The following is a 22,673-nucleotide window of genomic DNA, read 5'->3' as shown; positions in this document are numbered from 1 at the left end:
CGGAGACTGAGGCGAATGGGGCGGGGCTGCACTCCACGCACATCCCAGTTCGCACTCGAGGGCGGGCTCAGCGGCGGAAGTGGCGCCGCCGGGAGATCCTGTTCCGCTCGGAGGCGCTCCCGGGGCAGCCGAGGCGGACTGCGGCTGGGGCAGGAAGAGCCTGGGCGGTGGCTGACATGGAGCAGGTGGGTCTGGGAGAGGTCACTGGGGCCGGGTGGTACGAGGGCTGTGTCTTGTCAGCGGATTCCGCCTCGCTGCCCGGTGTCCGCTGTTGGTTCCGTCCGACCCTTCCCGCACCCCCCGCCTCCCAGGTTCCGCTCCCTTTCTCCGCTCGGCCTCGCTCTGCCCCGCGCGGGGTTCGGGGGGCTCCGGCGCTGACCTTCCGCGGTCCCGCCCACCCGAGAGCGCCCGGGGAGGGCGTCCCGGCTCGCCGTCCAGAGCCTCACTCTGAGGGGAGAGGCGAGGCACGAAATCTGGGTAGTGGGGGACGGAAGTTGGATATGGGCAGGGGTCAGGGTCTCTGAAATAGGAGGAAAACATCTACACGTTCCGGTAGGTCTGCGTCTCACTGTCATCCGGTCTCCCCCAACTTCCTTTGAAAACTGCAGTGAATGACTTCCCTAATCGACATCAAAAGGGCCCTTTAAAGAATTTTTCTTGAGTTCTTAGAGGTGCATAACACCAGTGACACTCGTTCCTAATTGATATAATTGGCACGCCCCTCCCCCTTGGCGTCCTCGGCGTCTGCATCTCCTTATTTTCTTCCTCCTGTTCTGACAGTGGAAGTACCGTTTCCCATTCTCGTGTCCTGCCCAGCCCCCGCTCTATACACTGAATTTTGATGGTCTCATCCACTCTCGTGGCTTCAGCTTTACACCACCTAGATACCCGAAAGGCGCCCACATCGACCTCTTTTTTCAGCGCAGCCCCTCCCTGGAGCCCCAGACTTGGCCGTCCAGCTACCAGTGGACAGCTCCCCTTCAGCTGCAGGTCTCTTGCACTGGTCTTCCCCCCACCCCCTACACCCCCCCCCCCCCCCCCCCGCCCTGCAAACGCATTCTTCTTCCTCTGCCATCGCATCCCAGCGCTAGACCGGGAAATTATCTTACGCTTCCTCTTCTCCCTCAATTCCCACATCTGTGGGGTGACCCGATCCAGCTAACTTCCTGAACATACTGCACACCTGGTCCTGGGCCTCCATATCTTCTGGTACCACCTTGATGTGTTTCTCACCAGGATAACTGCAGTGGCTTCCCAGCAACTTCTGATCATGGCTGCCTGCAGCCCAGTCTCCAAACTAACTCTTATGATCTCTCTCTCTCTCTCTCTTTTTTTTTTTTTTTAGACTCCCAACAGAGCCAGCCAGATGCCCCTCTTGTGATCCTTTTAAAACAAGTCTCATAGTGTTACTTCCTTGCTTAAAACCCTTTGTTGGCTTCCCATTGCTTGTGGAAAAAGGCTGAATCCCTAGTACAATTTACAGCACTGTCTGGGTTCTGACCTCTTTCCTGCCGGTCTCCTAAGTGCACCCTGAAGTCCAATAACATGGCATCACACGATGCACTTGCCCACGCCTTGCAATTTTGTGTCTCCATGCCTTTGCACAGCAGCCCCTCTGCCTGGGAAGCCCCTTCTCCTCTTATCTGCCAGGCTGCCTTCTACTTGATCTTCTCGGTGCTCAGCTCAGGGAATACGACTTCTGGGTTGACTTCCTCCCATCCCCCCTGTCCAAGACTTAATACTGCCCCCTGTGTCCCTGCAACACCCTGTCCATACTAGAACAGTGGTTGATAATACAGACGCCTAAATCAGACTTTATGGGTTCTGATACTGTTTTATGACCTTGATGAAGAAAGTGCCTCAGTTTTCTCATTTGTAAAAATGGAGGTAGCCGTGTGTCTACCTCATAGAGTTACTGTAAGGATTAAATGAAATAATGTATGTGTAGGGTTTAAATCAGTGAGCACATGAATGCTCAGTAAATAAATGTTAGCTGTTATTGCTTATATAAGAATGTTGTAGAGCAGTGGTTGTAATTTTTAATTTCATAAATTGCTTGAGGACTGCTGATGTGGCTGACTTCTCATTCTGTCCCAGAGCCCCAAAGCCTGGCTTTTTGTCAATAAATAAAATGCTGGGGTGGAGGGCACGGGGATCAGGATCTGGATTTATTGAGTGAGGATTCAAGAATGAAAAAGACTCAGACCTGATGTTAGTCTGCTCAGGAAATGACTCTGGAAATGAATGAATGTTACATGACAAGCATGAACTCTATAGAAATATACACAGAGCTCTGGGAACCCATGGGAAAGAAGGGCCAAGAATGGCTTCCCAGAGGAGCTGACAGTTAGTTAGGGACCTTAGGGCAGGAGGATGAACTTACCAGAGAGAGGTAGAGACTGGGGTAGACTCAGAAAATGGGCAGCTGGGTCCTCTGAACAGAGCTCTTGCAGGGGGAGGGCTGAGGTGGGCAGGAGGGCAGAGGCAGTCTCCTCTGCTGAGGTTGGGGATTCCTTTCCTCACTTGGCCATGAGGAAGTGTCCCCTTGGTTTAGGAGCCTGTGGGGACCATGCCCGGGGCAGCGGTGGGGGGGGGGGGGCGCTTGTCTGAAGGCCTGGTGCCTGGTGTTTGGAGGCAGGGCCCCTGGGGTGGTCAGCCTGCAAGCTTGTGGGCTGGGCCTGTGCTTTAGACCAGAATCTGGGCCTTTGCTCATGCTGTTTTGCCTGCCTGGAATGCTCGTCTTCCTTGCCCATGGTTGATACATGTGGATTCTTCAAGGCCTGGGTCAGATAGCTCCTCCTCTTTGTGACTTTCCCAACCTCACCCACTGCAGCCTGGGTCAGATGCTCCCTTCTCTGAGAGCCCACGGTCCATTGTTTGTTCCTCCCTGAAAGTGCTGATTACAGTGAGGCACCATGTTTTATGTGTTAGCCTCCCTCACCAGACCTGGAGCCCCCGAATAGCCCCAGGGACTAGCACAGGCTCAGCATTAAACGGAGCTCACACACACCTAGGCTGGGGAGGAGGGGTGGGTGAGACCAAAAAGTCAGTACATTTGTCAGCTCTTACTTGTTCCCTTGAGTGGTAGAGATTGTTGGCTCCATTTTACAGACGAAGAAACTGGGACTGAAGGGAAGTAAGGTCAGTGTCACTTAGCAGGAACTTCAAGAACTGTCTCTTGACTCCAGGTCCACAGCTGTCTCTGAGAAACTGCCTCGGTACCCCAGCCCTGCCCCCTCCCCCCCCACCAAGGGGCGGCTGCCACATCTGTAAGACAAGGGACAAGCAGAGCATTCCATCTGACCAGTTGTGTGTCCTTGTGAACTTTTTCTGACTGGGGCTGAGCCTGGCTTCTGTCTGGTTACAGCTGGTGCTGACAGGGGTCTGTGCTGAACTCTCTTCTACCTGTGGAGCCTTCCCTCGTGTGGGCTGACGGGACTGAGATCTCTCCCAGAAGATGGCCCTTTCCAGGCTGACCTTGAGAACTTGACCTCCTTAGCTCCCAAGTTTTATCCAGTAGCACTGAGGGTGGGTGGGGCCTGACTCACCAGCCCCTGAGTAGGCCGGGGGTCTTGTCATCACAGAGCTGGGGTGTCCCAGACATTTAACAGGGCCTGGCATGTGGAGGGGGGAGGGGTGCTGAGTAAACCTTAGTCTGGTGGGGTTTTTCAGGAAACTGTACTGTCAGAATGTCCGGGTTGGAGGGGGCAGTGCACAGTGATGAATGTACTTTCTGTTTTGGCTTGACTCTTCCCCTTTGCACTTCTCCAGAAGGAGAGGAGAAACGGAGCCTGGTTTGTGTCCTCCTCTCCTTAAAGTCCTCCTTCTCTAGGGAACTTCCCAAACTCTCTGTCCATGGGACACGGTAGGGGCCAATAAGCCAGCTGTGCCAGGGCTGATGGCATGGGCCACTGAGCCCGGAAGTACAGGAGAGCCTACTATTTGCCATCCTGGGTCAGCTCTCTGAGGCCAGGGCCCATCTTTGCATCTGGCAGTACATAGGGGACCCTGTTTGGGCAGAGTGCCGTGCTACACATGGCTGGCCCAGGCCCTGCCTCTAACACCGTTTCCGTAGCCCCTAATAGTAGTAATAGCTGCTGTTAATTAAGCACAGACACTTTGTGTGTGTGATTCCTAATCCTTTCAGTAGCTCTGTGAAGTCGTTACTGTACAATCCCCATTTTATAGATAAGGAGACTGAGGTTCAGAGAGACTCAGTGATTTAGTCAAGGGCCCACAGCCTAGTAACGAATGGCCTTCGGCTTTTGACTCCAGGTCTGATGCCCAGTCCCCAAACTCATGCCCTTTCCCCCATTCCAGGGTGGACATTACAGACCCAAAGACCAGTTAACTTCTGGACATGTACCATGGCCAGGCACTGTGACCCAGGCCTAAAGGGCTCAAGGAAAGATGACTTGGAGCCTCAAGTCTAGGGTAATGCTGGGCCAGAGTCCTCAGAGCTGGGATTGGGGGAGCCTGGAGGGTGAGGCAGAGCTTTGCCCAGGACGTGGCATTTGAACTGGTCTCTGAGGAATTGGAGTTCTCTCCCAGGGGGAGGAGGTCCTTCCAGAATGCGCAAGTGGAGGGAAGTAGAGGCTCAGAAGGGAGACTGCCAGCCAGCCATGGTGTGTCCTGGGAGCAGCCAGTGGTCAGGAGAGTGTCGGGAGGGAGAGGAGGATCAGCCCCATAACCAGGAGAGGAGTGCTGGGGTCTCTCCCAGGGAGCGTGTCCTTCTTTCTTCTTGACCTTCGCTATCCAAGGAACTTAGCTTACGTCCAGTCTTCTCCCTGCAAGTTGGTGCCTAGGAAAAGGGAGGGGAGCAGCCACCATGCCCGAGATTGCCCAGGAAACCAGTTCCCCTGGACTGCTGGTGGGGAGGGTGCCTGGACTCTACTTGAGGCAAGACACGAGCAGAGGGAGGAGTCTAGCTCCGGGTGAGACAGTCTGCCTCAGGGAGGGGCTGCTCCTTCAGGGCTGGACAGGGCTGTGTACGCAGGCAGCTGCGCTTAGGCTGCCGTAGGGAAGGGTATAAATAGTTGTTCGACGCTTTTCCTGAGTATCTTCTGAGAGCCTGGTACCGCTCTGGGTGCTGGGCACACGGCATGGAGCAAAGCAGGGGGAGTTCCTGCTCTTGTGAAGTTTGCATTCCGGAAGGAGAAGACAGGCAGCAAACGCAGACCCGTGAACATAAAATATGTCTGGGGTGGTAAGCTCTGTGAAGAAGGATAAAGCAGGGAAGGGGATGAAGGGTGGGGGCTAAACACGGAGGTCAGGGAAGGCTTCTCCAAAGGGACATTTACAGAGACCAGAATGGAGGGAGCATTGCAGAGACCTGGGGAAGACCTTCAGACAGGACAGCAGGTACAAGGGTCCTGAGGTGGGAGTGTGGAGCATGCTTGATATGTCCAAGGAACAGAGAAGGACCAGTGTAGCTGGAGCAGAGGGTTCCAGGGGAAGAGGCTGGGGAAGAGCGGGCTTGTAGGCCAGAATGGAAACTTTGGCCTTTACTCAGGGTGAGCTGGAAGCCATTGGAGGTTTGCAGCATTGGGGAGGTGTGGTCTGACTTTTACCAGGATCCCTTTGGCTGCTGTGTTGAGAACAGACTTGGGATGCAGACAGGAGGTGGTCAGGAAGCTGTAGCTGGTGAGAGGTGATGGTTTGGACAGGTTTTCGGTAGTAGTGGTAGGCACTATGCACATACACTGGCTGGATTTTGAAGGAAGAGCCAATAAGATTTGCTGATGGTTTGGATGTGGAGGGAAGGGTGCCGGGCTCTGCACAGGCTCTCGCTGGGTGGTCATAGGGGCTCCCTGGTCAGCAGAGGCTCTGGGGTCAGCTCTGCCCCAGCCTGCCTGGGGAACTGTGGGCAGGCCTCTCCAACCTTGTCTCCTCTACCCCACCCTCATCTCCACAGCTCCTGGTGGGGGTGCGAGGAGTAAAGGAGGGGTGTCTGCAGGGTGCCAATGCAGGTCACTGCTAGGCCACATTTGTTTCTTCTGTGCTGGCTCCTCAGGATGGCCTGTGGTCCTGTGGGGTTTTTGTTTTTGTTGTTAAAGATTTTATTCATTTGACAGAGTACAAGCGGCCGGGGGGGTGACAGGCAGACTGTGAGGGAGAAGCAGACTCTTCGCTGAGCAGGGAGCCCGACGTGGGGCTCGATCCCAGGACACTGGGATCACGACCTGAGCTGAAGGCAGACGCTTAACTGACTGAGCCACCCAGGCCCCTATATAGTCCTGTTTGATCTGCTCTCCTGCCCTCCCTGAACCAGCTCCCTCCCAGGCTGACCAGTGGCAGGACACAGGCAAAGGCCACCATCTTCCACACCCAGAGCCTTGGCCTCCTGCCCATCTATGGATTCTCTACTCAACCTGACCCAGAACAGCCCCGTTCCTGGCCTGAAGCCATCTGACTGAGGCAGTCAGAGCTCAAGACTGTGTCTTCCTCTAAAGTAGAGACAGGGATGTCATCCTAGCTCATCTTTATGCAGTGATCACTCTGTGTCAGGGACTGTTATAGGCCATTGCATTTAATAAGCCATTTAATCCTTATAACACCTATAGGAAACAGGTGCTGTTGTTATCCCCACTTTACAGAGGAGAAAACTGAGGCATAGAGAGGTTCAGTGATAGTAAAGTGGGAATGCAGGGTTTGAAACTTCTCTGGGTTTGGAGTCTAGTTCTTTCTCAGCTTTACTGATTCCTCCTGATTTGTGCGGAAATAGGGACCCCACTGGGAAGCCTCCATGGCCAGTGTGAGGCTAGTGCTCACATTTCCTGAGGAATACAGAGTGAGGGCGATGTTGAGAGCCTGTGTCCACTGTCCTGTTGGCCTCAAGAGAAGGTTTGGAGAAGCCACACTGCCCAGAAATGTGGGTCATTTCTGGATATAGATGAGACTCGGTCCCCCTACCCTGAGATCACAGAGCATAGCTTTGCAGAGGAAGCTCTAGCTGGACCTGGGACAGTTTGACTGGCTCTATGTTGGAGATTGGGGCATGGGAAAGGGCAGGAAGCCTCAGAGATGACCGCGGTAGCAGGGGCTAATGTCTACTGAGCCTTTACTCTGCAGTGCCAGGCACTGTTCTAGGCACTTCACATCCATCACTGTTTCCTTTGATGCCCCAGATAGCGGTCAAAACAGGTATCCCCAGTGTCCTGGTAGAGCCTCTGAGGCTGGTACAGTGAGTACGTGGCAATGCGAAATTGTAGACTTGCCTTGGCCAGGGAGTGCCAGCTGGGAACTGCAGGTGTTTGGGGTGTTGAGCCGCAGAGGTGGCTGGAGCTTTTGGTCTGGGCTGTGGTTGAGTGCTAGCAAGGACCCCATCTGTGCCCCTGTCCCCTAAGAGCTGCAGAAATGGGGAACGGGGGGTGGCTGCAGCGGGGCCGGGCTCCAGTGGGGAGTGGCAGCATTGGAGGTCAGTCCTGGCATTGCCCCTGAGAGCCTGTGCAGGGAGCCAGGACAGCCTCCGCTTCCTGCCGCCGCCCCCAGCCTGGGAATTCACCTGTGCCTGGAGCTGGAATGATTTGGCCCATTTATTCTTTTCTTTCTTTTTTTTTTTAAAGATTTTATTTATTTATTTGAGAGAGTGAGTGAGTGAGAGAGAGCACAAGCTGGGGGGCGGGGGTACTGGGAGTGGCAGGCAGAGGGAGAAGCAGGCTCCCAAGGAGCAGGGAGCCCGATGCAGGACTCGATCCCAGGACCCTGGGATCATGACCTGAGCTGAAGGCAGATGCTTAACTGACTGAGCCACTCAGGCGCCCCCCATTTTAAGCATTTTTAAGGGCATGGTTCCAAGGCATTAAGTATATTAATGTTGCCTTTAATGCTTCTGAGGAAACTGAGTCTCAGAATGGTTATGTTTGCTCCAGATTGCACAGCTCATAAAGGCAGACTGAGATTTGAACCCTGACCTCAGAGTCCAGCTCTCTTTCCACAATGTCAGCTCCCTGCAGTTACCTGCCCTGAGTCTGGGACCCAACCCGAAAGCTCCTCTTGCTGTCTGGCCAATAGTGGCATTTCCTGGGGTAAGAGAAGGCCTGGCAGGCCCTGGGGGCCCATGCCTGCCTCCCCCTTTGCCCCAGGAGCTGAAACAACTGGAGTAATCCAGGGTAGATTGGCCCCTCCTCCTCACCTCTCTTTCTCTTGCAATCTGGGATGATAAAACTTGGCATTTTCCTCACCCCCTTCCCCAAGCCTGAGCAGCTCAGCTTCTCCTAAAACACAGGTCGAGTGAGTATCAAGTCTGCAGCCGACCCCAGGCGGACTCCTTCACCCAACACGTTCTGTTCTGCTCCCAACGCCTGGGGAGGGGCTTGGGTGGGGCAGGGGGTGCTGCTCCCAGGGGCCCGGGTGGCAGCCCTGCTGTCTCCAGCCCACAACACTCATTCCTGCCTCCCCCTCAGCAGGATGGGGGGCACGGTGGGGTGGAGGCCAGCTGCCACCTTCCGCCCCCAGGGCCAGGGGACAGAGACCAAGCGCTTTGGGGACTGCTCAGAGCAGTTCCGGGCTGAGATGATTTCTACCTCCTAGACCGGCAGGTGGTCTCATGGAGCTTAGAGACCTTTTGAAGTCATCTGAGTGGGCAGTTTTCAAACGACCCAAGGAAGTGCCCCTGGGGTGACCCTGGGGTTTGAGGAATGGCTGCCCAGGGGGGCTCTCTGTGGCCACCTTCTGCGGCAGGACCCATAGCAGTCCTGCTTTTATCTTCTATTCAAGATTCTAAGTAAGGTTCTCTTCTCTTCTCTTCTCTTCTCTTCTCTTCTCTTCTCTTCTCCTCTTCTCTTCTCTTCTCTTCTCTTCTCTTCTCTTCTCTTCTCTTCTCTCCTCTCCTCTCCTCTCCTCTCCTCTCCTCTCCTCTCCTCTCCTCTCCTCTCCTCTTCTCTCTTCTCTTCTCTTCTCTCCTCTCCTCTCCTCTCCTCTCCTCTCCTCTCCTCTCCTCTCCTCTCCTCTCCTCTCTCCTCCTCTCTCCTCCTCTCTCCTCCTCTCTCCTCCTCTCTTCTCTCTCCTCTCCTCTCCTCTCCTCTCCTCTCCTCTCCTCTCCTCCTCCTCCTCCTCCTCTCCTCTCCTCTCCTCTCCTCTCCTCCTCCTCCTCCTCCTCTCCTCTCCTCTCCTCTCCTCTCCTCTCCTCCTCCCCCTCCCCCTCCCCCTCCCCCTCTCCCTCTCCCCTTTCGAAGTTTCTCTTGCTTGAAGAAGGGGGTTTGAAAAAGCACTGACTTTTTCCCCCAGATAAATAAACAGGGGCTTGATGAGGACCTGCCCAGTTACTCGGGGTTAGTGGCTGCCGCACGACTGGGGCACAGGTCTCCATTCCTCACTGGGGCTCCTTCTACTCTGCAAGCTCTTGCTTCTTTGGATTCTGAGCAGCTTTCATGGTGGAGGGTGATCTGGAACCCCCCTCTCTGTGCCTCGTGGCCAGCTGCTCCCAGCCCTGCTTCCGAGGCCCCGTGCCTGGCTCCCACACGCCTGTGGGAGCACCTTTGCTCTCAGCCCCCATCTGCGTCTCTCGCTTCACCAAGGATGTCTGCATGTGCGAGTGTTGGGGCTGTTGCCGCTCCCGCGGCATCTCACATCAGGCTGCTGCCACCCGAGTCCTGTCCCCAGGGAGGGAGGGAGGGAGCCAGGGGCAACGCCAGACAGACTTGGGAGCAGCCCAGGAGGAGGGAAGCCACAGCACCCTGCAGTGAGAACGAGAAGAGGGAGAGAAGCGGATAGGGAGGCTAAGACACACACACACACACACACACACACACACACACACACACACGCGCGCGCGTGGGCGGAAGGCAGGGTGAGACTGAGCTGAGGGCAGTGGAGACAGACTCACAGACGGGAGAGACTTGGAGAAGAAGACCCATAAAGATGGGCACAGGAGTAGGACACAGAGACACAAAGATAGAAAGGTGGTTTGTGAGAGACGGGAAGGAGGAAGAGAAATGGAGACAGGCCTGGCAGCAGACAAGAGGGCTATTAGCGACAAGGAAATGTCACCCTCCCTGGAGCTGGGGCCCTGTCACCGTGAGAGATGCGCTGCGTGTTCGGTCTGGCACCGGGTCCAGCTGATGGATGTGGGGTGGGTCCTGTTGCCGGCGGCCTGTCACATCCCCTCTCTGACTGCCTCCTTCGAGGGCTGGGTCCGGCTTTCCTTCAGTGCCCTCCAGATGAGCTGGGCATGGCAACCCCAAGAGTGTGCTATTGGGAGGTGGCCTTGTGCAGATGCCTCTGCTGAGAACAGTCCGCTCCTGTCCATTGGGGCTTGCACTGAGGCAGAGGGATGGGCACGCTGGCTTGCTCAGAATCCCCCGCCAGTCACAAATGGGGAGCTTGTTTGGGACCTGACAGATTGAGGGGCCCCAGAAGGTAGCAGACATAACAAAGGTATGAGGGGATAGCAAATCAGGGTGGGGGTGGGGATAGGTCTTGCCTTCCCAGGATTGGAGACCAACATCCAGGGTTCTCCTCTCACCGGCCCCCAAACCTGCCTCCTGGTGCGGGCATGAGAGAAGATTCAGGGAGACTCCGACGGAGCCCCAGAGGCGCAGGCACCACCACAGTGTCCCTTCTGGCTCTGGACTGAGCCTTTTCTTCCCCCGCCTGGGGGACGGGGCCTCTGCAGGCTCTTCGCCAGCACATTGGTGGAGCAGAGACCTGGGGTCTGGGGGCTATGTGGCAGGGAGGGAGTCCTTGGGGGCCCCTGCCTCTAGCGTTCATGAGAGTTTTGGCCCCATGGTCGCAGAGGCAAGGGGTGGTTCACCCCGTTCCCCCTTCCGTCTTGGCTGCCTCATCTGTAAAATAGAAGGCCCCATCCTGCCCTGAGTGGGCATGAAGCACAGCCGTGGGCACGGGGTTCTGTGGCCAGTGGAGCTTGGGGCTAGCCTCAGGCAGCGGCTGGCTCTTCTCTGTCAGGGTTTGCCCCATGTCTCGGCTGCGTAGCATGGAGCTAAGGACCAGGAGACCCTCTGGAGCACCTGTTTATTCACCAGGCAATTCTCAGCACCTCCTGGGTGCCGGGCCCTATGCTAGGTGCTGGAGACAGCAGTGATCAGGCCAGGGAAAGCCCTGCACCGGGAGAATTGGCAGAACAAGGAATAAGACCCTGGCAGATTGTCATAAGCTCTGGGTCCCCGTCATGGAGCTAAAGCAAGACTGCTGTGCCTGGGGGATGGGGGTGGTCAGGGGGGTGCTCTGAGGAGAAGGAAGGGGGACTTCTGAGCTGCTTGTTGGAAGGACTGGGGAGGAGAGAGCTAGGTGCAAGACCCCGAGGCAGGACCTGGCTGCCTCACGGAGGGACCTAAAAGAAGACCGGGGTGGTGGTGGTGGTGAGCCGAGCCTGCCTTGTCAGAGGAGCCTCGGGGCCCGGAGCTTGGGAAGAGCTGGGGGGCCACCCCGCAGGGCCTGGACTGGAGGCTCTGGAACGGAGGGCTGTGATCAGTGTTTGGAAAACCTTTCTCTGTGCGAGACGCAGCCTGGAGACTCACCCCCTCGGCTGTTGTAACACCAGGGGAGCGGATGGTAGTTGGGCCCGACATTGGGCGGGGGGTAGCTAGGGAGAAGGGACCAGGATGTCCTCCCTCCATACCCACTGTCCCAGCGCAGAGCACTCAGAGACGCTGCTCTAGGAAGTCCCTCCCAGTTGCCATGGATCAGGGGGTGGGAGGGTAGGGCTGGCTGCTGGGAGGGAATGTGGCTTTGTGCTTGGCAAACAAAGAACAGAGCTTGGGGCCCTCTTCTCCTGGGGGGGTGGGCAGGCCGAGAGGCTGTTGACAGGACCAGTGGCTGAACCACGGGGTTGGGCTTGGCAGGAGCAGGCTGTGCCCTCAAGCAGCGGGGAGGAGCCCACAGCCCTCCAAGGGTGAACCGCGGGGTCGCTGGGCTTTGCGGGGGGTGGGGGTGGTGGGGGTGGGGGTGGCGCAGTGAGGAGGAATGAGAGAGAGGGATGCTCAAACCCCTCCAGCCCAGGAGTGGGGCTGCTGGGGAGAATTTGAGCTTAGAGGGCCTTGGGCTGCCCTGGGGTTGGGATGTGAGAGGGGGCAGATGTATTTGGGAGCAGACAGTGTCCCCGGCGGGTTGGGGGAAGGAGGTTAACGGGACCTCCAGGCCCTCAACATGCGTGACCTGACCCAGCCACCCTGCCTCCCTGCAGCCTTGCAGCTGAGGCCTCGCCTTCCCCGCCGTGTGGTGGGGGCCCACCAGGATGAACAAACTGTCTGCGGAGCTGGCCCGCGACTTGGAGCGCAGCCTGCCAGCCGTGGCCTCCCTCAGCTCATCGTTGCCCCACAGCCAGGGCCTCTCCTCGCACTTCCTCCCCCCCGCTCCGGAGAAGCGCCGCGCCATCTCTGATGTCCGCCGCACCTTCTGTCTCTTTGTCACCTTCGACCTGCTCTTCATCTCCCTGCTGTGGATCATTGAGCTGAACGTGAGTGGGCCCAAGGCTGGGGCCGGGGCCGGGGCAGAGGTGGGGGCGGCCACCTGGGCCTTACTCCAGCTGCCACACGGGAGGGTGGTCTCTGTGGCCGGGTGAATTTCCCGGTAAAATGAAGAATGGGAAGATAGGAGCAGCTGTTCTCATCTTCCGAAGAAAAGGGAGCTCAGAGGGCTGGAATCGTTTGTCTAAGGTCCTTCAGCCAGTAGGTGAAGAAGGGCAGAGTTTGAACCCAGGCCCTCAGGCTGCAGCGTTCCCACTCCTGACCGCTGCGCCAGACTGCCCTCTAGTGGGCACTCCTGAGGAAGCAGGAGAGAGCCCAGGGGATGGGGGTCGTACTGTTGAACCTTTTTGTCTTCTTTCTGGCCTGTGTTGCTCTGACTCCATTCATTCATTCACTCACTCTGTTAGCAGTTTTGGAACCCCTGCTGTAGTCCGGGCATTGTGCTAAACGCAGAGGGTATCTGCGGGGCAAACCAGTAAAAACTCCCAGTTCCTGGTGGTGCCTAGTTCTCCCTCCCCATTGTGGACACAACTCCAGTGCCCCCCAGTTTGGCCTCTGCAGGCTTGGTGAGATGCCGCTTCGCAGCCTGGAGGTGGAGCCGCCTCCCCGTGCTGCGTCCGCACCCTCCTCCCCGCTGGGCAGCGCTTGGCCAGCTGGTGGTGGCACCTGATCTCCAGGCACTGACAGGCCGGAGCAGGACCCCACCACAGAGGCAGGAGCCGAGAGAACAGAGCATCCCAGGCTCCGTTGGTCCCAGCTGCTCCTCTGTATTCACTGGGGGATGTCAGCGAGGGACTCGGCTTGCCTGAGCCTTCGCTTGTTTTCCTTCTGCAGACTGGGTCAGAGTTCAGGGTAGCAGGTGCCCTTCCTCCCGGCCTCAAGCTCGGGTGACAGGAAAACGATGACTTTGTTGATAGAAGTGAGAAGTTGGGGGGAGGGGCTGGTTTAACGGTGAAGAGGGCAAGTTTGATTCTGGGCGTGTTTGGCTGGAGGACTCTGGGGGTGGCTGTCCTTTGTGCACAGAGACGAACTGGCACCTTCAACAAGGTTGAGCCATGGGGGACCTTAGGGACCATCTTATCAGTGAGAAAGCTGCGGCCCCACAAGGTCCAGGGCTGTTTGAAGAGCTTCTGATGTCTTAAGCATTATTCCTTTTTAACAACATTTTTTTTGTTTTAAGATTTATTTATTTTTTTGCGAGAGAGAGAGAGACACACAGAGACAGAGCCTGAGACCCGGGGAGTGGGGGGAGGAGCAGAGAGAATCTCAAGCAGACTCCGTGTTAAGTGCAAAGCCCAATGAGGGGCTTCATCCCACCACCCCGAGATCAAGACCCGAGCCAAAACCAAGAGTCAGATATTCCGCCAACTGCATCCCCCAGGCACCCCGTGAAGCATTCTTCCTTGTGAAGGTCCCATCCAGCATCAAAGCAAGCCCTAAAAGTCACCCACAGCTCTCATTCAATATATATTTTCTTGCCAGCAGACAGCTGAAAAAATTTTGATAATTTTACTTTTGAAATTATCCGGATGTACTAGCTCTAATAGCTCAGGAGTCCTCGTGCATACGTGGGAATTCTCGCAAGTGGGGAAAAGTCTGATCTCCAAATTGTTCTCAGATGTGGTGAAAAGTTCAGGATGCTAGACTTAGCCATTAGTTGAGTTAGCCATCATGTTTCACTTGGCAGATACTCAATTAAAATGTGATTAATTTTCGGCTTTGTGGTTTTATTTTCATATCTTGGAGCGTATATGTTTCTAGTTCGTGAACAGGCTGGGTGTCGCCCGGTGGCTACAAGGGCCCCAGCAGGGTGACAGGAGCCACGCAGGGTCTTGTGGCCAGAGGCTGGCAGCGGCCGGGACTTGGCTCCCTTGAGTCGGGACGCTGTCGCCATCGGCGCCTGCACGTGCCCAGGCAGGGGGAGCGCTCTGAGGGGCCGCAGCTGTTAGGGATCAGAGGGACCGCGGAGCCCAAGAGAGGGGGGCAAGGGAAGTAAGAAGGGGACCAAGCTGGGGTGGGGGGGTCGGGGGGGGGGCGTGTGAGACTGCACGGGACCCAGGGCACTCTTGAGGTCAGAGCACACGGTGGGGATGTGCAGGGGCGTTCACGTGTCAACGAGGGGGGTGCCCAGACTGCTGGCTTCTGCTCTAAGCACCGGAATCACCTGGGAGCTTTATAAAAATTCCAGCTGCTCAGCTCACGCCGAGATTCAGACCCAGTGGTCTAAACATCTGTATCTTAATCAGCACCACCCCACACCTCAGTTTGGATCACCTGCCAGGGATTAGAAGCTCCCATCTAGGTGGTTGTGAAGGATCTTCACTTTTCAGCCTCCTGGGCTCCATTCCCCAGAGTCCTCTTGGGTCCTCCCTTCTCCGGGGAACTGGCAGAAGCCGAGGCCTGCCACCCCACTCCTCCTGAGAAGCCCGGCTGCAGTCTGGCTCTCAGTATCTGCCCAGATCCTCTCCCTCCCCAGCCAAGGTGTCAGGAGTCCCATTGGAAATGTATGGGGAGCTGGGGCAGGGACGGGGGTGAGGACGACTCTGCTCACTCTGTCTCTGTTGCTAGCCGTTCCCTCTAGCAGCATGATGGATTTTGCCCATTAAGCACAAACCTAATCAACTGATTTACCACCTGGGGCTCCGTCTGACACCGCTGCCCACCCCCGGTCCCTATCACCCCAGATGGGTGGTTGGCTGGGAAGATGGAGCACCGTCATGGAGAGAGGGAGATGAGATTTTGTGAAGGGCCGGCTCCCAGCACCCAGTTGGCAACCCTGCCTGCCTGCATGGGGCCTGTTGCCTCTCCAGCACAGCCCCAAGGCCCTCCAAGCCTCCCCCTCCCTGGGCAGTGTGCCCACAAGTGTCAGTGCTGGAGCCAGGCCTTGCCCGTCGGGGTTGCCTGGGTGCTTGGAGGAACGATATTAGTGCTGGGGTCTCAGGCCTTGGCTGGGCTCCTGTGGTGCTTTGGGGCCTTCCTTGGGCAGTGGCTTATCATCTCCAGGTTCCACACTCCCCCTGCCTCCTCCCTGTTCCCAGAGGTGAGGGCACTGCTGGGGACTCGGTTCTGCCTACAGAGCTGCTCATATCTCCCTCTTCCAGACCAACACAGGCATCCAGAAGAACCTGGAGCAGGAGATCATCCACTACAACTTTAAAACTTCCTTCTTTGACATCTTTGTGAGTGGCCTTAGGGAAGGGGTCCCGGGGGCAGAGATGGTGCAGGGACGTGACCTCTTCTTTCTGCAAGACACATTCTAGTCTGGTCAGGGAGACTTGACTCCCATCCTCAGGGGGACCTCAGTATTCGGAAAGTTCCTAATCAAGGCCCTCCCTTCAGAGAGCCTCAAGTGTGAGAGGGAAGAATAGACCCCTGCCCAAGAACGTCACATCTAAATCATCCACTAAGAAACACTGACTCGGCCACTCCCTCCTGAGGCATCACACCCATGTAGAGGGAAGCTGGGGGGAGCAGGACCGGAGTGGGAGGTCAGCCTTCAGCTGGAGCAGGGGGCATGGACTTGCCTGTGATGGCTTGTGTGTCCCCTGCACCGCCCCCGCCCCCGCCAGGTCTTGGCCTTCTTCCGCTTCTCGGGACTGCTCCTGGGCTACGCCGTGCTGCGGCTCCGGCACTGGTGGGTGATTGCGGTAAGAAGCCCTTCTGGCAGCTCGAGGGCCCTGGCGGGGCTGGTGTGAGGGACGGTGTATAGGAGGACTCACTCCCCAGCCCGTTTTCCCTCTCTCCCTCCTTCCCTCCCCTGGGCAGGTCACCACGCTGGTGTCCAGTGCATTCCTCATCGTCAAGGTCATCCTCTCCGAGGTCAGTGGCTCAGGGTCAGGCTGGCCTGGTGGGCCTCTTGCCGGAGGAATGGGCTTCTCCTAAGAAGGGACCCTTTCTCTGACTTGGGGCGTCTGTCCCTGTGTCAGCTTGGGGTGAGGGGGAGTCCTATCCTCGATATTTCTGAGGAATCATCTTCACTGGCTTCCTCCCCCTGTCCCTCTGCAACCCCAAGAACAAAAAATTCTTCTGCCAGCCTAACCTCAGTTTATCCTGCTGCTGAATTCATTCATCCATCTCAGATGCATGTGCCACAGAGGGTCCCCAAGAAGCTGGTCCCAGGAGTGGGGTGTGTGCCAGAGCTAGTAGCCCCTAGAGGGAACTCTGCGTTTGGGGTTACCCCCTGCTGTGGAGCTCAGCCCCCTTCCTCCACAGCTGCTCAGCAAAGGGGCGTTTGGCTACCTGCTCCCTATCGTCTCCTTTGTCCTGGCCTGGTTGGAGACCTGGTTCCTTGACTTCAAAGTCCTACCGCAGGAGGCCGAGGAGGAGCGATGTGAGTCCTGGGGAAGGGGTGCAGGGAGGGTCATCGCAGCCCCAAGAGAGGAGAGTTTCGGGTATGAGAGCCAGTTCTGAGCTATCTTGCCAACTCTGAACAGCCTCCCAGAACCTAAGGGTGAGCTTGGAGTGGGGGGACCCCAGGCTGCTAAGGCGTGACTGCCCTTGTTCTGGGACAATGGCTGCCCGTGTCTGCTCCCCCAGGGTATCTTGCTGCCCAGGCTGCTGTTGCCCGTGGACCTCTACTCTTCTCTGGCGCTCTGTCCGAGGGCCAATTCTATTCACCCCCAGAATCCTTTGCAGGTGAGGGTCGGTGGGTGGGAAACTGCTTTAGCAAGGGTCTTTATGAGAAGTGGGTTAGCTGGGTCTGTTTGTTCTGTTCCTTCTTTCAGCTCCCTGGGGAAAGTGAGCACCTCTCTCCCTCTCTATGCCCCCGCGGTCTTGTACCCCGCTACCTCCCCACAGTCTGTCCCCACACCTTCCTGTTCTCATCTGTACTTGTTTTCCGCAGGGTCTGACAATGAATCCGATGAAGACGTTGGGAAGAAGAGCTTCTCTGCCCAGGTATTTGGCTGCCTGCCCCCACCTGACCTTTGGAGTGGGCACCCTGGAGAAGGTGCCAGTGCTGGGCTTAGCCAGGGTGGGCAGGGGCCTCCCCGAAGAGGGTGGACCTCAGGTGGCCTGAATGCCAGTCAGCATGCACCTGAGTGTCTGTCCCACCGTCAGTCAGGCCCACTGGGCCGCCTCATACTGGGGCCTAAGGGGGGTGGCTGCGGCCAGAGCACCTGGGGCCCCCACAGGGCCTGAGAGACCAACCCAGACTCCATGTGTATGGAGTTATCTGGAGAAAGACCTGGCCACGAACAAGGGGGCAGGCGGGCCCCAGGCTGATCCTGTTCTGCCTCTCCTCCCGGGCCAGGAACGGGAGTACATCCACCAGGGGAAGGAGGCCATGGCGGTGGTGGACCAGATCTTGGCCCAGGAGGAGAACTGGAAGTTTGAGAAGAACAATGTAAGAAAGCTCTTTCCCACCTGACCTGCCCATGTGTGTTGAGAGTTTTTGCCTTCTCTTCTGAGGCCCGAGAAGCCCAAGGATGGCCCAGGTCGGAACAATATTCCTGTGCCAGGAGAGGGGGCTGCGCCCCGGGGTCGCCGCTTGGCAGGAGGTGGGGCCGGATTGGATGTTTCCACGGTGCCTTCCCCCTGCTGCACTGCCCCTTGTCCACCCTTGGCTCCCTGTGCTCTGCTCGTTCAGCTCCGTCTTCAAAGGGGAAGCCAGGCTTCGGCCCTGTGTCCAGTGTATTGTTTCATGAGCAAAACAACATTATCCAAAGAGATGGCAGTGAGCTTGGAGAATGGGGGACACGTCGCCGTCCCTCTGGGTGGCCAGCCCCTCGGGCGGCCCTGGCCGGCCTGGAGACACAGGTCTTCATGGTCGTGGCTACAGCTGTGCTTCTGTCCTTTAACTTGATATCAAAAGCCTTTCTCTCCTCATTGCTGGACGTTTGTCAGAACCACTGTTTTTTAATGGCTGCCTGAATATCGCTGAAGTCCTGGAGTTTTCTACCCTGAGCTATTACGAAGCTGCCCTCTCAGGGCGCCCATTCCTTCCCCACCAGCCCACCCCGCATGCCCTCCCCCTGCCCTCCGCCCACCTCCCTGTCACCCTTCTGTCTCTGCCACAGGAATATGGGGACACCGTGTACACCATCGAGGTTCCCTTTCACGGCAAGACATTCATCCTGAAGGTGAGTGAGGGAAGCAGGTGTCCTGGAGGGTCCTGGAGCCTCCTTCTCTGTCTGAGGTTTCAGCAAGGAGCTGAGGGGCCTTCTGGCAGGTTTCTCCCCACCAAGAGGGAAGGGCTGCTGTGCCCAAGCATGTCTGGCCCCACCCAGCCCTCTGCCCGCCCTGCCCCAGACCTTCCTGCCCTGCCCTGCCGAGCTGGTGTACCAGGAGGTAATCCTGCAGCCGGAGAGGATGGTGCTGTGGAATAAGACCGTGACCGCCTGCCAGGTGAGCCAGTCCGGGGCGCCCAGCCTGGCCATCTCTCAGGGAAGGGGCAGAGCAACATGGTGGGTCAGGTGCAGTCATCCCCCAGCACTACCATGTCATAGAACTGCTCCGTGCCTCAGCTTCCCTGTCTGTACAGTGGGGCTGATGGTAATGGCACCTTCTGGAGAGGGTCGGGAGGCTGGAGAGGGAGCACACAGACAGAGCCCAGCCCTGGGCCTGGGAGTGGCTCTTAGTAAAGGGACCTGGACAGAGAGGAGGCTGGTCTGGGCGTTCCCTGAGGTGCTGGGACCCTTTCCCTGGGGTGTTCTTGGGCTGGGCTGTACCTCACACCTCTGCTGGCCTTTAGATCCTGCAGCGAGTAGAGGACAACACCCTCATCTCCTACGATGTCTCTTCGGGGGCCGCGGGCGGGGTGGTCTCCCCCAGGTGAGCACCACCAAGCCCCTCCTCTCAGGCAGGCTTCCTGCCCTTGGATCGTGGGCTTGGCTCCCTGCTCCTGGTCTAACCCTCCCGCCCCCAGGGACTTCGTGAATGTGCGGCGCATCGAGCGGCGCAGAGACCGATACCTGTCCTCAGGCATCGCCACCACCCACTGCGCCAAGCCCCCTACACACAAATACGTCAGGTGAGCCTTGCTTTGCCTGGAGTCATCCCGGCTGGCCTGTCCCCTGGTGGCTGTGAGGGCAGAGTAGGGCACAGCATGGACCGCAGGGCGCTTTCTCCTGCCGAGGCTGCCTTCCTGTCCCCTGTCCTGCTGGGCTCTGCCCCTCCCAGCCCCTAGTCCTGCTAATCTGCTCTAAGTCCTGGAGACTGGGGGATTGAGGGCTGGAGCCCAATGCCCAGGCTGGAGGGTGGCTCCAGGGATAGCCTGAGGACAGGGACGAGGCCATGGAGGGGGGCTGGGAGCCACGAGGTGGCGCTGGTCCAGGCGACCTGAGCAGAAGGCTCTGTGTCCTGGAGCTTTACCTCCCTGCCTGAGTAGAGTTGGTCCCGCTGCCTTGCCTTTTCCCAGACTGCTCAGAGGTCCCCACGAAGGAAGAGGCACCTGTCCCGGGGCATCCTCCAGTTCTCCTGCTGCCTCAGCCTAGAACCCAGTGCTGCGGGCGGCCTCCTCCCCGATTCTCCGCTCTCCCCATCCTTCCTGGGGTTCCAGAGAGCACTGGGTGTTGAGTATGAGATTTGACACACCAGAGCCCTGGACGACGAGCTGGCCTCTTTCTGGGCGCCAACTTCCTTATCTGTAGAGTGGGCTGAGCGCACTCAGTGGGGCTGTGGGGGAACCGACTGGGGGATGGGATGTGCCCTGCCCGCCTCCTGGGAAGGCGCCCCCTCCTGGAGCCCCGCCAGCACCACACCGCTCCCCGAGTCGGGCCGGGGTGAGAAAAGCGTGCACAGCCCACCCCTCCCAGCCAGAGCTGACCGAGAATCCCTGAACAGAGAGGATGACGGCTGCCACTGGGGATGGGGGGAGGGGGTGGGGGGCTGCTGAGAAGGCTGCAGAAGGGGGAGCTGAGCCTCACAGGGTACGTGGAGGGCTGTATCCTGTGGCCTCTGGGACACCTGCTCTGGGCCGTGCTCAGGCTGAGGGGCAGTTGCTAGACCAGTAGCTCCCTTCCCTCTTTCACCCCAGTCCAGGATGGGCCAAGAATGGGGTGTGGGGTCAGGTCGGAGGCCTTGCCTGGCTCCAAGGTGCCCCCCAATGGTGCTTTTCTCGTAGGGGAGAGAATGGTCCTGGGGGCTTCATCGTGCTCAAGTCAGCCAGTAACCCCCGAGTCTGCACCTTCATCTGGATCCTGAATACAGATCTCAAGGTGGGGGTGCGGAGCTGCAAGGCCGGCTCGGTACAGTAGAGGAGACCCTGCTGGGGCGCCTTGGGGTGGGGCCTCCTGTCATGCTCAGGACCTCACCTACTCCGCCTCCTCTCTCATGCTCAAATTGGGGGCCGGGTCAAGATGGTCTCCTGAGTTGCTGGAGGGCCTGTATGTCCCCTTACCTCTGAGTTTCGAGGCCCTACGGAGCGGTGGCTGACTGCCAAGCCAGCCCCTCCTAGGTCTGTTTCTGTGGCTGGTGCCAAGAGCCGGCACAGCGTGTTCTTTCTGCCAGGGGTGAGGGGGAGAGGGTGGCTTAGGCTGCATTCCAGAGCTGCACCTGCACCTGCTGCTCTCACCCAGGGTACCCCCCACCCCCGCTGGTGCCTCTTGTGGACGGGGGAGCCCCTGCTGAGGGCAGGCCATCCCGAAACTTCCTCCCACCTTCCCGCAGGGCCGCCTGCCCCGGTACCTCATCCATCAGAGCCTCGCGGCCACCATGTTCGAATTTGCCTTTCACTTGCGGCAGCGCATCGGAGAGCTGGGGGCCCGGGCGTAACCGTGCCCCCTCGCCACCCTGCAGGCCAGGGTCCTGTCACCACAGCCTTCAGAGCCAGAGAGGGGGCCAGTGGGGCTTCCCACCACCCACAGAGGACCTGGCCTCAAGCAGTGGGGAGGAAGAAGTTTCCTCCTGTGGCAGCCCCTGGGCCTCAAGCTGCCACCCTCCAGCATGCTTCGCTGTGCCCGGGAGCCGTGAGCAGGTTGGGAGGTTGGGCACCTGGACTCCGGGGCTTTGCCACCGAGGCGAGTGGGGTCTACCCTGCCGATGTTTACACAGTGACTGGCCCTGCCTCCTGGAGGACGAGATGATGCATGGCGCCCTGCCTAGCCGGGGGCAGAATCTGGAATGGGAGCGGCAGCCTCTGTGCGAGAGCGCCAGGGCCCTGAGCAGGATGGAGGTCAGGGCGGCCTGGTCACTGGTCACCGGTGTTAAGGTGCAGGAGCCCCTTTGTCTGCCTGCTCTCTCATCATGGTTTTTTAGGATTATTTAAAGGGTCTGGGACCTTTTTCCACATGTACTTGTTGGGGAGTGGGTGGCAAGTGGGGGTGGTGGGTGCTGGCAGTGAACCCCTGCCGCCTCCGGTTTCTCTCCTTCCCCCAGGGTTCCTTGGGGACCTTTGTAATTTGAGCCAGTTATTAAAAACGAACTCAGAAAGAAAGAAAAAAAGCAGCCCCCCCTGCCTAGCCTCTGGAGGGAAGAGGAGGGCAGCACTGTGGAGGTGGGGAAGGAGCCAGACACGTCCCACACCCTCTCACACCCTTCCAGAGCCGGTGGGAGGTCAGAGCAAGTGGGGACCTTGTTCCGGGAGCCCCCTACTTTCCTGCCTGGGCCAGCTGGACAGATGATTGGTCAGAGAAAAATGCCCCACCCCCCAGCCAGGCCTCCTGTGAGGGAAGGTCAGTGGAAGGTCTCCTGCCCAGGAACTGAGGGGAGGTAGGAGAGGCCGAGGCAGGTAGCATCCGAGGCAGGCCTTGACTGTCCTTGGGGTCCCACAGCCGGCCTGGGGGTGGGGCCTGGGCTTCTGGGTCACTGAGGCACCTCTGGGATCTCTGTCTCTCTGGCTCCACTCAGCTGTCCCCTCTGCCCCAGCACTCTCACCAGGGGCAGCACAGAGTCAGATCGCAGGCAAGGGCCGGAGCACTGCAGGGACCACCGCCATCCCTGCCCTCCTCCCTCCCTCCCTGCCTGCAGGCTTCCGAGGGGGCAGCTTGCATTGAGCCAAGCAGGGGAGGGGGGCGGGTCCTATCTTGGTCCTGGCTTAGGTGTGTGACCCTGGGCAGATGTACCTCTCTGGGCCTCCATTTCCTACTTTGTTGAAATGAGACTCATTATGTCGTAGGGCTGTCCCAAGATTGAAACAAGAATCAGGGCTAGTGCTTCAGTAATCAGGAGGATGCAGTTCTGCCCTAGGTGGGCACCCATGGGCCTTGCCACCCGTTGGGTACTCTGCTGTTCCTGCAAGGTCCTCATCTCAGCTCCTGTACGGCTTCTTCCGGCACCCTTTGCTGTGTCCCCTCAGTGATGCCCCCACCC

The 22,673-nt window shown here is 58.1% G+C and overlaps 1 protein-coding gene across 3 annotated transcripts; it reads left to right on the top strand.

The window, feature by feature from the left end:
- The first annotated feature begins 95 nt into the window (after positions 1-95).
- Positions 96-22,647, top strand: STARD3 (StAR related lipid transfer domain containing 3). Of its 3 annotated transcripts, XM_028089786.2 has the most exons (15): positions 96-185; positions 12,143-12,415; positions 15,527-15,604; positions 15,995-16,072; positions 16,191-16,244; positions 16,638-16,755; positions 16,962-17,060; positions 17,269-17,321; positions 17,677-17,769; positions 18,443-18,505; positions 18,675-18,770; positions 19,117-19,196; positions 19,291-19,395; positions 20,488-20,581; positions 21,033-22,643. In XM_028089786.2, exons 2-15 carry the CDS (start codon positions 12,194-12,196, stop codon positions 21,135-21,137), a joined length of 1,338 nt encoding a protein of 445 aa, XP_027945587.1. In that variant the 5' UTR covers positions 96-185; positions 12,143-12,193; the 3' UTR covers positions 21,138-22,643. The 3 variants fall into 3 exon arrangements, with proteins under 3 accessions (XP_027945587.1, XP_027945588.1, XP_027945589.1); XM_028089787.2 differs by lacking the exon at positions 16,962-17,060 and having other exon boundaries at positions 21,033-22,647; XM_028089788.2 differs by lacking the exons at positions 20,488-20,581; positions 21,033-22,643 and adding an exon at positions 19,783-20,223.
- Positions 22,648-22,673: the final 26 nt, after the last annotated feature.

The sequence above is a fragment of the Eumetopias jubatus genome, unplaced genomic scaffold (assembly GCF_037043125.1).
Source record: "Eumetopias jubatus isolate StellerSeaLion01/CBP00866 unplaced genomic scaffold, mEumJub1_p1.0 scaffold_10, whole genome shotgun sequence".
NCBI lineage: Eukaryota > Metazoa > Chordata > Mammalia > Carnivora > Otariidae > Eumetopias > Eumetopias jubatus.
This window is presented reverse-complemented; position numbering and strand designations above follow the sequence as displayed.

Bases quoted from the DNA above. Each gene is read 5' to 3' on its own strand.
- STARD3 (XM_028089786.2), top strand. From the start codon at position 12,194: ATGAACAAACTGTCTGCGGAGCTGGCCCGCGACTTGGAGCGCAGCCTG. The intron at 17,322-17,676 runs GTATTTGGCTGC...CTCCCGGGCCAG, and splicing joins AGAAGAGCTTCTCTGCCCAG to GAACGGGAGTACATCCACCA. The intron at 17,770-18,442 runs GTAAGAAAGCTC...TCTCTGCCACAG, and splicing joins GGAAGTTTGAGAAGAACAAT to GAATATGGGGACACCGTGTA.